At 38.3% G+C, this 15300-nt stretch overlaps 1 protein-coding gene across 1 annotated transcript in view; it reads left to right on the top strand.

Annotated features, from left to right (window-relative positions):
* THEM4 (thioesterase superfamily member 4) overlaps positions 1–14529 on the top strand; it is a 51640-nt gene extending 37111 nt beyond the window's left edge. Inside the window, exons 5-6 of the mRNA XM_069542602.1 lie at positions 10732–10856; positions 13922–14529. Coding sequence (XP_069398703.1) covers positions 10732–10856; positions 13922–13962 — 166 coding nt within the window. The 3' untranslated portion in view covers positions 13963–14529. The remainder of the gene's footprint in view (positions 1–10731; positions 10857–13921) is intronic.
* The last annotated feature ends 771 nt before the right edge of the window (positions 14530–15300 follow it).

The raw sequence follows: 15300 nt of genomic DNA, 5'->3' as shown, positions 1-15300 counted from the left end.
TACAGATAAGACCATTTCACCTGTGAACAAAGATTATGTACTTCTTCCTTTCTGATTTGTCTGCCTTTCCTTTCTTTTTCTTGCCTAACTACTCAGGCTAGACTTCTAGTACTTTGTTAAATAGAAATGGCAAAAGTAGACATCTTTGTCTTCTTCCAAATCTTAGAGGAAAAGTATCAGTCTTTAAACTATTGTGTATGGTATTAGCGATAGGCTTTTCATATGTGGCCTTTATGATGTTGAGATAGTTTCTTCTTATTCCTAGTTGTACCTTAGATTTTTAACCCCTCACCCAGATTGTCACTGTACCTCACTCTCTTGTTTAACCCTGTGTCTCATCAACCAACTCTCTGCCTCACTTGAGTGAACCAAATTAAAGTTAGAATAAATTTGTCGAATTCTACCCAAAAGCAAAATGTGATTTTGATAGCAGTTATGTTGACTTTAAAGATTAATTTGGGAGAAATTGTCATCCTTACATGTAGTCAATATTTTATATCATTTATGACTAAAAATTAGATCCTAGAAATGGCTTTCCTAACATGAGATATATTTTAAATTAAATTTTTAGTGTTTTTTCTTACTTCACAGTTTTTGAAATATTTTTCTATGTTTACATAAAGGTGAAGAATACAGTACAACCTCACCTGTCAAAAAAGGGGGGGTTTCATCTGGAAACAAGTTCAGCAGAGTATTTATTTGGATTACAGTTTAGCACAAGTGTTTGAGTGTTGAGCACACGCAACCTGCCAGGTCTTATACCTAGTCCTTGTCTCATCCAACATATTCACATAAATCAGTTACTTTGTTATTTATTTGTTATTCACAATTGGAAAATGTACTGAAAATAAGTTTTACCTGAAATCACATGGATAGAGAGAATCCAGCCAGGGTCAGAACTCAAGTCTTCTAAGTCTGGTACTTGACACTACAATGTACAACCTCCATTCTCTTCTGATGATTAAAGATCAGAATAAAGCATTAGATTATATAAGTAGTCTAGAAGTTAATATTTATCAGATCCTGTATTTTGTATGAAGTTGTTAGATTCATAATAATAATAGTAACAATTAAAAAAAACATGCTTAATCAATTGATGGCCCTAATTTATAGTGTCGGTTTCAGGTGTCTTAATCTACCCTTCTGCTTCTAACAAGCAAAACTACTTCCTTCTTTTTATACTGGTTCTGGTCTTCACTGATGTGTGGGCTTTCCTCTAGCTGTGGTGAGCTGGGGCCGCGCTCTAGCTGTAGTGTGCAGGCTTCTCATCGCAGTGGCTTCTCTTGTTGCTGAGCACAGGTTCTAGGGCACACGGGCTCAGTAGTTGTGGTTTCCAGGCCCTAAAGCACTGGCTCAATAGTTGTGGCGCACAGGCTGAGTTGCTCCACGGCATGTGGGATCTTCCTGATATCCAGAACTGAACCCATGTCTCCTATATTGGCAGGTGGATTCTTTACCACTGAGACACCAGGGAAACTTGCAAACCTGCTTCTTAATCATCCCAAATACTTTTCAACCTCCTGGTCCAAATGTCACACTTGGTTTATTTCCTTGTGCTTAGTACATTAAGATAACTAGACAAAGAAGCTAATGAGTAGGGCTGACTAGGCAGCCAAAAGGATTAAGGTCTCAACATTTCTATAATCCATTCATGGTATATTGGTTGGGAAGTTCTAGATTAGACTTATTCACGCAACAGAGCAGACCAGAAATTCTGAAGGACATTCCTCGTTGAGAACAGCTAGATCCTGTGCCAAAATGTAGGGAAATAAACCACCATAAGTGAGAATCAGCAGAAACAATAAACAATGGACTTGGACTCTTAGGGGCTTAAGATAGCATGATAATTAGATATATAGTATAAAATAATTATGTATGAGATGTTTAAAGAAATAAAAGATGAAATCACAAAGAGAAAGCGACACAAAGCTATAAAAATTAACAGGTTTGCCACAGAACCTAAAACCTATAGAAATGAAAACATCATGTTTAAAAACAGAAGCATCTCAGCAGATAGATTAAAGGGCTATCTAAACACAGCTGAAAGTGAACAGAAATAAAGAACTGAAAAAATCAAACTGAATTCAGAGAAAATAGAAAAAGAAGTGAAAAACAAGAGAGGTTAAGCTAAGAGGACAAGTGAAAAGTCTTAATGTGCTGTGGCGCCCCACTCCAGTACTCTTGCCTGGAAAATCCCATAGACGGAGGAGCCTGGTAGGCTGCAGCCCATGGGGTCGCTGAGGGTCGGACATGACTGAGCGACTTCACTTTCTTTTTTCACTTTCATGCATTGGAGAAGGAAACAGCAACCCACTCCAGTGTTCTTGCCTGGAGAATCCCAGGGATGGGGGAACCTGGCGGGCTGCTGTCTATGGGGTCGCACAGAGTCAGACACGACTGAAGTGACTTAGCAGCAGCAGCAGCAGCAGCAGCTGTGGTTGCAGTTCCAGAAGACAGCAGAGTGATGGAAAAGATCTAATATTTGAAGAGATAATGAGTGAGTATATTCTAGAACTAAAGAAAATCATGAGCCATAGATACAGAAAGTACAACTTATATCAAGAAATATAAATAAAAATAAATCTGTATCTTCAGAAATTACAGAATGCTAAAGGCAAAGTGATCTAAAAGCAGTCAGAGATAAAAGACAGGATTCTCGTAACAGTAGTCTTGCCTCTTAGAAACAGCGTACTTCTTTTCAGCAACAGTGCATGTGAGAAGATATAACATATCTTCAGAGTGCTGAAAGAAACATGTAACTTAGAATCATGCTCTTGGCAAAACTAAACTTCAAAAATGAGGACAAAATAAAGCCATTTTTACTTAAACAAAAATGGGAAACGTTTACAAACAGGACAATACCTAGGGAACTTCTAAGGAATATACTTCAGAAAGAAGAGAAGTAATACCACCAGACAGGAGGATGAAAGAAAGAATAATGAGCAAATATATCAATAAATATGTTGATAATATACATCTCCACAAAATCTATATATAAGTAGTAATAATGGCTATATTTTGGGGATTTCAAAAAAGGACAGCTAAAAGACTGAACAAAAATAGTATGGGGACTTCCTTGATGGTCCAGTGGTTGAGACTTGAGCTCCCAGTGGAGGGGAACTAAGATCCCACATGCTTTGTCCAATAAATAAATAAAATTTAAAAAACATTTAAAAAAATAGTATGTAGTTTGGGGATGGGATAAACATAGGTAAACATAATTAATCTTTGTATTTTTCAGTGGCAAAAGTGATTAAAATAATAATGAATTTTGTCAAAGGCCTTCTCTGCATCTATTGAGATAATCATATGGTTTTTATTTTTCAATTTGTTAATGTGGTGAATTACATTGATTGATTTGCGGATATTGAAGAATCCTTGCATCCCTGGGATAAAGCCCACTTGGTCATGGTGTATGATCTTTTTAATGTGTTGTTGGATTCTGATTGCTAGAATTTTGTTGAGGATTTTTGCATCTATGTTCATCAGAGATATTGGCCTGTAGTTTTCTTTTTTTGTGACATCTTTGTCAGGTTTTGGTATTAGGGTGATGGTGGCCTCATAGAATGAGTTTGGAAGTTTACCTTCCTCTGCAATTTTCTGGAAGAGTTTGAGGAGGACAGGTGTTAGCTCTTCTCGAAATTTTTGGTAGAATTCAGCTGTGAAGCCGTCTGGACCTGGGCTTTTGTTTGCTGGAAGATTTCTGATTACAGTATCAATTTCCGTGCTTGTGATGGGTCTGTTAAGATTTTCTATTTCTTCCTGGTTCAGTTTTGGAAAATTGTACTTTTCTAAGAATTTGTCCATTTCTTCCACGTTGTCCATTTTATTGGCATACAACTGCTGATAGTAGTCTCTTATGATCCTTTGTATTTCTGTGTTGTCTGTTGTGATCTCTCCATTTTCATTTCTAATTTTATTGATTTGATTTTTCTCTCTTTGCTTCTTGATGAGTCTGGTTAATGGTTTGTCAATTTTATTTATCCTTTCAAAGAACCAGCATTTGGCTTTGTTGATTTTTGCTATGGTCTCTTTTGTTTCTTTTGCATTTATTTCTGCCCTAATTTTTAAGATTTCTTTCCTTCTACTAACTCTGGGGTTCTCCAACTCTTCCTTTTCTAGTTGCTTTAGTTGTAGAGTTAGGTTATTTATTTGACTTTTTTCTAGTTTCTTGAGGTATGCCTGTATTGCTATGAACTTTCCTCTTAGCACTGCTTTTATAGTGTCCCACAGGTTTTGGGTTGTTGTGTTTTCATTTTCATTCGTTTCTATGCATATTTTGATTTCTTTTTTGATTTCTTCTGTGATTTGTTGGTTATTCAGAAGTGTGTTGTTCAACCTCCATATGTTGGAATTTTTAATAGTTTTTCTCCTGTAATTGAGATCTAATCTTAATGCATTATGGTCAGAAAAGATGCTTGGAATGATTTCGATTTTTTTGAATTTATCAAGTTTAGATTTATGGCCCAGGATGTGATCTATCCTGGAGAAGGTTCCATGAGCACTTGAAAAAAAGGTGAAATTCATTGTTTTGGGGTGAAATGTCCTATAGATATCAATTAGGTCTAACTGATCTAATGTATCATTTAAAGTTTGCGTTTCTTTGTTAATTTTCTGTTTAGTTGATCTGTCCATAGGTGTGAGTGGGGTATTAAAGTCTCCCACTATTATTGTGTTATTGTTGATTTCCCCTTTCATACTTGTTAGCATTTGTCTTACATATTGTGGTGCTCCTATATTGGGTGCATATATATTTATAATTGTTATATCTTCTTCTTGGATTGTTCCTTTGATCATTATGTAGTGGCCTTCTTTGTCTCTTTTCACAGCCTTTGTTTTAAAGTCTATTTTATCGGATATGAGTATTGCCACTCCTGCTTTCTTTTGGTCTCTATTCGCGTGGTATATCTTTTTCCAGCCCTTCACTTTCAGTCTGTATGTGTCCCTTGTTTTGAGGTGGGTCTCTTGTAAGCAGCATATAGAGGGGTCTTGTTTTTGTATCCATTCGGCCAGTCTTAACAAAGGAAAATATAAGCAAGGTGAAAAGACAGCCTTCTGAATGGGAGAAAATAATAGCAAATGAAGCAACTGACAAACAACTAATCTCAAAAATATACAAGCAACTTATGCAGCTCAATTCCAGAAAAATAAACGACCCAATCAAAAAATGGGCCAAAGAACTAAATAGACATTTCTCCAAAGAAGACATACGGATGGCTAACAAACACATGAAAAGATGCTCAACTTCACTCATTATTAGAGAAATGCAAATCAAAACCACAATGAGGTACCACTTCACACCAGTCAGAATGGCTGCGATCCAAAAATCTGCAAGCAATAATTGCTGGAGAGGGTGTGGAGAAAAGGGAACCCTCCTACACTGTTGGTGGGAATGCAAACTAGTACAGCCACTATGGAGAACAGTGTGGAGATTCCTTAAAAAATTGCAAATAGAACTACCTTATGACCCAGCAATCCCACTGCTGGGCATACACACAGAGGAAACCAGAATTGAAAGAGACACATGTACCCCAATGTTCATCGCAGCACTGTTTATAATAGCCAGGACATGGAAACAACCTAGATGTCCATCAGCAGATGAATGGATAAGAAAGCTGTGGCACATATACACAATGGAGTATTACTCAGCCGTAAAAAAGAATTCATTTGAATCAGTTCTGATGAGATGGATGAAACTGGAGCCGATTATACAGAGTGAAGTAAGCCAGAAAGAAAAACACCAATACAGTATACTAACACATATATATGGAATTTAGGAAGATGGCAATGACGACCCTGTATGCAAGACAGGGAAAGAGACACAGATGTGTATAACGGACTTTTAGACTCAGAGGGAGAGGGAGAGGGTGGGATGATTTGGGAGAATGACATTCTAACATGTATACTATCATGTGAATTGAATCGCCAGTCTATGTCTGACGCAGGATGCAGCATGCTTGGGGCTGGTGCATGGGGATGACCCAGAAAGATGTTATGGGGAGGGAGGTGGGAGGGGGGTTCATGTTTGGGAATGCATGTAAGAATTAAAGATTTTAAAATTTAAAAAATAAAAAACAAAAAAAATAAAATAAAATAAAAAAATAAAATAATAATGAAAAAATGAGTGTATATAGTTAAAGCCTAACCAGTAGAAGAGTCAAAACCAAATAACTATATAAATAAATAGAAATTTTTAATTTTTTGAAATCCAAGAAAGGGAGAGGAAGCATCATTAGAGTCAAATAGAATACCAAAATAAGATGGTAGAAATAGCTCTTAATGAAACACTAAGTACACTAACTATAAATGGACCAAACCATCAGTTCAAAGAAAGAAATTATAAAATTGACTTTTACAATACAAAAAGCTATAAACTGTTTATATGAGACATATCTAAAACATGACACAGAAAATGGAAGGGAAAATATGCTAGGCAAAAGAAAGTGGAGTAGCCCTGGAAAAAAATAAATTATCAAAAATTAATATTGGGGATAGAGGAGACTACTTCATAATAATGAGATTCAATTCAGTAGTGATAGTAACAATTCTAATCCAGTATGTATATAATAAAATAACTTTAAAGTTAGTAGATTCTTAGGAATAAATTAATCTATTTTCATAGTGGGAGATTCCAGCAAGCTGTTCTCAATAATTAACAAGCAGACAAAAAAAAAGAAAAAAATTTGAACACCTCAAAATAACAAGTATGATTTATTGGACATATGTTGAACCCTATATTCAGTAATTAGAGAAAAATATACTTTCTGCTTAGGCATTCTTGGAAAATTTACAAAAAACAATCAGGATTAGTCCATAGATTAAATCTCAATATATTGTAAAGAATCAAGATATTATAGGCCAAGTTCTCTGTACATTAAACTAGAAGTCAAAAATACAGACTTTTTTTTTTCAATGTAGTAAATTAGTTGGGATAGCACTAGGTACATTTATAACCTTTAACGTTTTGCCTGATTAAATCAATAGACTTTTTGTTTGCATTGTCTTATGTGTGAAAGTTAGTAAAGGACCCACCCCTGAAATGATTCAAAGACCTGGATCCTTCCTGGGTGTGGCTTCTCTATCCTCTGGCCTCAATGACTTCTTTGTTCAATTATTCAGGCTTTCTAACCCTTTTTTTTGGGGGGGGGTTGGTTTTTTTTTTGGTCAACTTCAATAACTTTTTTTTTGCAACTTTTTCCATTTCATCTGAGTTTTTAAATTTATTAACATGAAATTATTAATAGGGTTCTCAATTTTTCTTACCTCAGTTAAGTACTTAGTTATGTCTTTTTTGGTCCCAGTTCAGCCAGTTGAGTTCAGTCAGTCAGTCGTGTCTGACTCTTTGCAACCCCATGTACTGCAGCACGCCAGGCCTCCCTGTCCATCCCCAGCTCCCGGAGCTTACTCAAACTCATGTCCATCAAGTTGGTGATGCCATCCAACCATCTCATCCTCTGTCGTCCCCTTCTCCTCCTGCCTTCAATCTTTCCCAGCATCAGGATCTTTTCCCATGAATTGGCTCTTCCCATCAGGTGGCCAAAGTATTGGACCTTCAGCTTCAGCATCAGTCGTTCCAATGAATATTCAGGACTGATTTCCTTTAGGATGGACTGGTTGGATCTCCTTGCAGTCCAAGGGACTCGCAAGAGTCTTCTCCAACACCATAGTTCAAAAGCATCAGCACTCAGCTTTCTTTATAGTCACATCAATATACGACCAGTGGAAAAACCATAGCTTTGACTAGATGGACCTTTGTTGGCAAAGTAATGTCTCTGCTTTTTAATAATGGTATCTAGGTTGGTCATATCTTTTGTTCCAAGGAGCAAGTGTCTTTTAATTTCATGGCTGCAGTCACCATCTACAGTGATTTTGGAGCCCAAAATAAAGTCTCTCACTGTTTCCGTTGTCTCCCCCATGTATTTCCCATGAAGTGATGGGACCAGATGCCATGATCTTAGTTTTCTGAATGTTGAGCTTTAAGCCAACTTTTTCACTCTCCTCTCTCACTTTCATCAAGAGGCACTTTACTTCTTTGCTTTCTGCCATAAGGGTGGTGTCATCTGCATATCTGAGGTTTTTTATATTTCTCTCAGCTCTCTTGATTTCAGCTTGTGCTTCATCCAGCCCAGTGTTTCTGATGATGTATTCTGCATATAAGTTAATAAGCAGGGAGATAATATACAGCCTTGATGTACTTCTTTCCCAATTTGGAACCAGTCTGTTGTTCCATGTTCAGTTCTAACTGTTGCTTCCTGACCTGCATACAGATTTCTCAGGAGGCATCAGGTGGTCTGGCATTCCCATCTCTTTAAGAATTTTCCACAGTTTATTGTGATCCACACAGTCAAAGGCTTTGGCTTGTCAATAAAGCAGTAGATGTTTTTCTGCTTTATTTATTTATGCTCTCTCTGTTTTCTTGATCTGTTTGTCAGATTCACCATTTAACTTTTTAAGCCTCTCTGTTGTATACGTGTGTTTTCCCTTTTACTTTTAAAATTTGCTTGTATCTCTATTATCTTTCTTTTTGCTTCTAACACACATCTAAGTAAGTTGTCTAATAAAACCAAATAAATAAAATTATATGAAGCCTGTTTTTTATGCCAATCAAGCTTATCTGTGCCTAAATATTAGTTGCACTAAGAAAATTATATTCTATAAAGTTATATTATTTTGTATTTCTCCTTTCTCTTACTCTCTCTTATTAAACAAGGAACTTTTCATTCTAAGGGACAGACCTCTTAATTCACAACAGTGCAAGGAAAAAAGGAACGTATTGGCTTGCATGGTGGAGAAGACAGATATGTCTGGATGTAGGCATTCAATGATGCCATTAAGAATCTGTGCCTGTGTCTCAGCCACACTTTCCTTTAAACCTTCTCCATCCTTGGGTAGCCTTTCCCAATTTAGTGCCACAGCTAACAGGCAGGCTTATATCTTGCAAGCCTAGCAACTCAAGCAGAAAAAGAACCCAGCCCCAAGGGCTCCAGCACAAGTTCCAGGGTTGATAGTCTCAGCTTATGCTCATATGCACAACCAGTCACTGTTGGAGGGGGTCAGGGGGTATGGGGGATAAAAGTCAGCTGTCAACCCTAGTCAACATACGTGGGTTAAAAATGGGGCTGATTCCCCAAAGAAAAGGGAGTGTTGGTGTGTGGATGAGTGGTGAGAGGTAGAACAGATGGATAAATGAAAGGAGTGATGTTAGTAGGAAAGGAAGATGCTGAGCAGGCAAGACCACCTAATGTCCCCTGGGTCTTAGTAAATACTGGGGTGGCAAAGCTCAGTTTTTTCATCAAGAAGTTCAGGAAAAGCTAATGGGAGCAAAAACTGGACAGAAGGGTAATCAGAATGTTCATTTCCTTTCCACATGGAGTAGTTCCTTCATCCACATGATGGTACTACAGGAACGTAAAACACATCTCCCTGCTCTACTTTGTGTTTCTATCAACTAAAATTTTACCTTTAAAGAGATAACGTTTTTCACTACAGCACTTTCTCTAAGATTCCCAGAATTGACTATAGACACATATAGCCAGTAGACACATATAGCTATATAAATTAATTGAAACTAAAAGACGCTTACTCCTTGGAAGGAAAGTTATGACCAACCTATACGGCATATTGAAAAGCAGTGACAGTACTTTGCCAACAAAGGTCCATCTAGTCAAGGCTATGGTTTTTCCAGTGGGCATGTATGGATGTGAGAGTTGGACTACAAAGAAAGCTGAGTGCCAAAGAATTGATGCTTTTGAACTATGGTGTTGGAGAAGACTCTTGAGAGTCCCTTGGACTGCAAAGAGATCCAACCAGTCCGTCCTAAAGGAAGTCGGTCCTGAATATTCATTGGAAGGACTGATGCTGAAGCTGAAACTCCAATACTTTGGCTACCTGATGTGAAGAGCTGACTCATTTGAAAAGATCTTGATGCTGGGAAAGATTGAGGGCAGGAAGAGAAGAGGACAACAGAGGATGAGATGGTTGGATGGCATCACCGACTCAATGGACATGGGTTTGGGTGAACTCCGGGAGTTGGTGATGGACAGTGAGGTCTGGCATGCTGCAGTTCATGGGGTCACAAAGAGTCAGACACTACTGAGCGACTGAACTGAATTGAAACTAAACTAGTTTAAAGATTTATTTTCTCATTCACAATAGCCATATTTTGAATGCTCAGTAGCCATCTCTGGCAACCATGTTGGACAGCTCAGCTGTGGCCCATCGTTTCTGTCATCACTTACAGTTCTGTTGGACAGCTCTGACTTAGCACATTAAGCCAATACCAGCAATTTGTTATTCAGTGTCTTTCTAGTGACAGTTTCTCTAAAGCAGATTGGGTGAGAAATTGTGATTATGACAGAGAAAATGAGACACGCTGACTAGGACCATTCCATGGTCCTATTTTCATTTCTTTAAAGGATTTCATCTCCCTTCAGATGGGACAGTCCCTGCCATCACCGAGCTGGAATCCCTGGTGATCTCTTTGAACGTAACCCACAACAGCAGGCTGGGACTGGATGCCCAAGAGCCACCTGAGCACAGTTGTGCTTGGGAGCAAGGGAGTGTGAGTGGCTGGTGATGTCAGCCCCACTTTAGGAGCAGTTTATCTAAGACAGTCAGTACCCATTGATACCCAAATGTCATAAATTTCCACCCCTGTCATGCACTTGATCATCTCTCAGTGTTACATAAATCTGATAAAAAGGGATTTTTTTTTCCTTTTTTGTTCTGCAGACCTGTCCCTCTTTGTTCTGTTCTTGTGATACATAGCCAACTTGATAAACTTGAGGGGAGGAAACTGTTTGTTTCCTGTAATGTTCGAAGTGTTGATGAGAAGACTGTATACTCAGAGGCAACAGGTAAGAAGCTGCCACTTGCTATTTTAAGTTTGGTTTCAGCTGTTTGGGGTGTTTTTGTTTGGGGAGGGGTGGGGTTGGTTTGGTTTGTTTTGGTTTTTTAACCCATGCATGCCTAGAAATTCTTAATTCTGAGAACAAGCTATTCTTATTCATTGTTTGCCAGTATCTCTCAAAATTATAGTCATGAGCCTCATGACCCATCTTCAGGGTTTTATTCCAAAGGTGTACTAACATGTGTTCAACATTACAACGTGTGTAAGGTTGCTCTGTTGTTCTTTAGTTGCTAAGTCTTATCTGACTTAATTGCGACCCCATGGACCCCCTGCCAGGCTCCTCTGTCCATGGGATTCTCCGGGCAAGGATCCTGGAATAGGTTGCCGTTTCCTTCTCTAGGGGATCTTCCTGACCCAGGGACTGAACTCACGTCTCCTGCTTGGCAGGCAGATCCTTTACCACTGAGCCACCTGGGAAGCCCCTAAGGTTGCTCTAGAGCTCTAGTATTCGTGCTGCTCATGCAGTGTCATTTGACCTGGCCAAAGACTGGCCAAACATAGATGTCTATCAATAGGAGACTAGGTAAAGAGACCACAGTTCATCCATATACTATATCGTGTGTGGGGAAAAAAAAATTATTGTGGAAGGAAATGGCAAGCAACTCCAGCATTCTTGCCTGGGAAATCCAATGGACCGAGAAACCTGGCAGGCTACAGTCCATGGGGTCACAAAGAGTCGGACACAACTGAGCAATTAAACAACAAATAAGAATAAGGGAACTCTTTTGGTCTGATACGGAGCTATATGTCATTACTATATACTGAACGAAAAATACAGGATACAGGACAGTGACTGTAGTTGTGCTATCATTAGCACAGAAAAAGGAGAGAGGTTCTTCCCATTCTCTTCCCTTTTTCTTCTTCCTTCCATTTCACCCCTTCCTGTCTTCTTAAATATTTCTAAAGCTATGAGGGAGAGTCGGGGTGGGGTGTGGTAGGCTCAGGGGTGAGGGCAGGGCCGTGGGGAGGGATGGTTACAACAGCCCGTCGCTGTCTAGGAACCTGAGTGGAGTAAAGGATGTCGGCACAGGGCAGTGGCCCAGCACAGGGTGTCAGAGTCCAAGTAGGGAAAGGGTAGAGTTCACATGGGGAGCAGCATGGGCGTCGAAGCCCGCAGGGAAAGGGTAGCATCTGCACAGGCTGGGAACCAGGTTTCTCACATCAGAGGAGTTCCAGATATGGAAAAAGTGCAAATGAGAATGAACCCTATGGTCCTGGATTGGAGTTGGAGATATTGGACATGGATATTTTCTGTCTTTTGCTCTTGCAAATACTGTTGTAATCAGTAACTTTGTATATTGTCAGCTCTCACAGGGTCTTTGCAAGTGATGGGTCCTGGAAGCCTCATCTTCAGTAGCTTCAGACTTAGAAAAGTTAATTTAGATACCCAATACTTTTTATCTGTTTTTTTTTCTTTTTATTTTAATGGAGCTCAGATTCACATGTTTGGGTTAGTCAGAATCCTTGATGTAGGATATATACAGTCATTATTCGTATTTATATGAAAGGCAATCTTTTACTTACTCATTCACTAATGTGTTTATTTTTTCTAATTTAATAACAAACATCTTGAAATTTTCAATCAAACAAGAACCAGACTCTTAATAGTATTATATCCCTACCTAATTACTTTTCCCCATCTCATCCTTCTATTTTTCCTTCAGAAGTAACTATGATCTTGAATTTTGTGGTTTTCATTCCTTTATACCTTATTTTGTTAAGTTTTATTAAGAATATATGTGTGTCTAAGTAATATATTGTTTAGGTGTTTGTTTTTGAACTTTGTAGAAAAGAGATTGTACTGTCTGTGCTTTTCTGGGATTTTTTTTTTTTCCCACTCAGCTTCAAATAACTGAAGTTCACGCATGTTGGTTCTGTAGCTTGTTCTTTACGACAGTATAATATTCCATTGTGTGGCTGTACCACAATGAATTTATCTCCCCCTTTAATGGTGGAAGTCTGACTATTATGAATGGGGCTACTATGAACATTCTTATTCATGTCTTCTGCTAGTATATATGGGCAAGAGCTTGGCCTATACTTAGGAGTGAAATTTCTGGGTTGTGGGGTATAAGAGTGTTCAGCCTTACAGAGGAATGCCAGATTATTTTCTCAAGCTGTAGCAAATTACATTCCCACCAGCAATAGATAAGATTCTCTTGATCTCTGTTTTTTCCAGCAATTGATAAAATCAAACTTCTTGATTTTTGCCAATCAAATGGTTGTAAAATGGTATATCAGTGTGATCTTAAGTTGCATTTTCCTGATATATTTATTAATCATATTTGTCTCCCATTCTGCAAAATTCCTATTTGTTCAGCCTCTGTTGTTTTTTCTCACTTTTTTAATTGGTATAGGAATTTTTTGTCTATATTTTTATTAAACTAATCTTTTTGTTGACTATATAAGCTGCACATATCTCCTAGAATATGTAAGTTGCCTTTTATTTGCTATGTTATCTTTTTATGAACAGAAGTTTTTGATGTAAATATATTCGCATTTATTAAATTTTTTCCTTTACAGTTAATGCTTTTGTGTCTTGTTTAAGAAATTCATTTTTCCCTTAAGTATCAGCTTTTGCAAGAATGATGGCTAAAAGAAGCAGGAGGAAGATCATGAATAATTTGAATCCACAGTTAATTTAAACCCCATCCCAGGCTGTGGTTTGTGCTTCCTGTCTCACTAAACCTTTCAGTATCATAAAGGTACCGGATGGCTCAGTTGTAATTTTACTTCCTTTCACCTTCTTGACTATCTCTAATGGAAGTGGTAAAGAACCAGGAAATGACCAAGAGGTAGACGACTTGGTTACCCAGGAGTTGCTAATACAGTGTTGTGATAGTCAAAAGTTGATTCTTAATTTAGCTAAAAAATGAGAGTATGCAGATATCCTGAGAGTACCAATATGAATCAAAGTGCTTTCCTTTGTGTGTATTTATATATTTCTACTTGTAGAAGTTTCATCACGTTAAAGTCAGTTGACTTATAATCATCTCCTTCTATTTTGTTTAGGTTTATTTATAAAGCTGGATCCTAAGAAAAGTTCAACATAAAAGAATTCCATAGCAGTCTGCATAAGGCTGCCTCTCCTCCAGAAGAAGCAGTTGTCTCCAGTCCTGCTCTTGTCATCCACTGTTGAATCCCCATCAGCCAAAACCTGTTAACCCGGACCTTCCTAAATAAGTCTTTTGAATTCCATTCCAGGAGCTCCATTTCCACCTTCCAAACTTTTTTTAACACAGAGACACTCCCTGTGAGAGGATCAGCAATTCTTTCTGTCTCCTTAGGATGAGTGTCTGGCTCTCCTAAAATTTGAGTGGGCTCCTTAAGCTTGCTCAGGTGTGATGTCTAATCCATTGCAGACAAGAGGAAAAATTCATACTGAAACTTTTACCACAAACTTGGAAATGCCAGAAAACTGAAGAAAGGAATGAATATGTGGGTACATGAGTGTGTGTGTGTGTGTGTGGTGTGTATGCATTATAAATTACAAAACTAGCTTTGTTGTATCTAAACGAATCTTCTAGGCTACAGTAGGAAACAACCAGTTTCTACAGAATCAGACCCTTCACCTCTGTTGTCTTGGAGTCTAGGGATTAAACTTGTACCATTTTAACATAGACCGTGTTATTGTCTCTCACCAGTAGCATGGTTTATCATCACTGGAAGGAGCCTGTATTCATTTCCTAAGTGTCTTAATCCATTTGGACTTCTATAACAAAATACCACAGGTCAGGTAGCTTGTAAAAAACAGAAATTTATTGCTCACAGTTAAAATGAGTTAAAATGGAAAGTCCCAAGATCAGGATGCCAGTATGTTCACCTTCTGATGTGCCCACTTACTAGTTCGTATTTGGTAACTTTTCACTGTGTCCTTACATGGTGGAAGGAGCTAGAGATCTCTCTGGATCTTTTTATAAGGACACTAATCACATTCTTCAAGGCTTCACCTTAAGCACTTCCCAAAAGCCCTGCCTACTGATACCATCATATTGGGCATTAGGATTTCAACACATGAATTGGGCCAGCCCAGGGTGAGGCAACCCAATAATTCAGACCATAACATTAAGGCTGCCATCATGAAGTACCGCACACTAGGTGGCTTAGAACAACAGAAACTCATTGTCTCATGGGTCTGGAGACTTTAAATCCAAAGTCGAGGTATCAGCAAGGCTGTGCTCCCTCTGAAGGTCCAGGGAAGGGATGATTCCATGCTCTCTCCTAGCTTCTGGTTGCCTCATGCCGCCTTTGGCTTGTAGGTGCATCACCCCACCTTCAAATGGCATTCTCATGTGTGTCTTTGCATCATTTTCCCTCTGTCCATGTTTCCCCTCTTTATAAGGATACCAGTCATATTGGGAGGGTCCACCTTAACAACCTAGTTTTAATTT

The sequence above is a fragment of the Ovis canadensis genome, chromosome 1 (genome assembly GCF_042477335.2).
Source record: "Ovis canadensis isolate MfBH-ARS-UI-01 breed Bighorn chromosome 1, ARS-UI_OviCan_v2, whole genome shotgun sequence".
Taxonomy (NCBI): Eukaryota; Metazoa; Chordata; class Mammalia; order Artiodactyla; family Bovidae; genus Ovis; species Ovis canadensis.
Note: the sequence above shows the minus strand (reverse complement) of the source record. Positions and strands in the feature narration are given on the sequence as shown.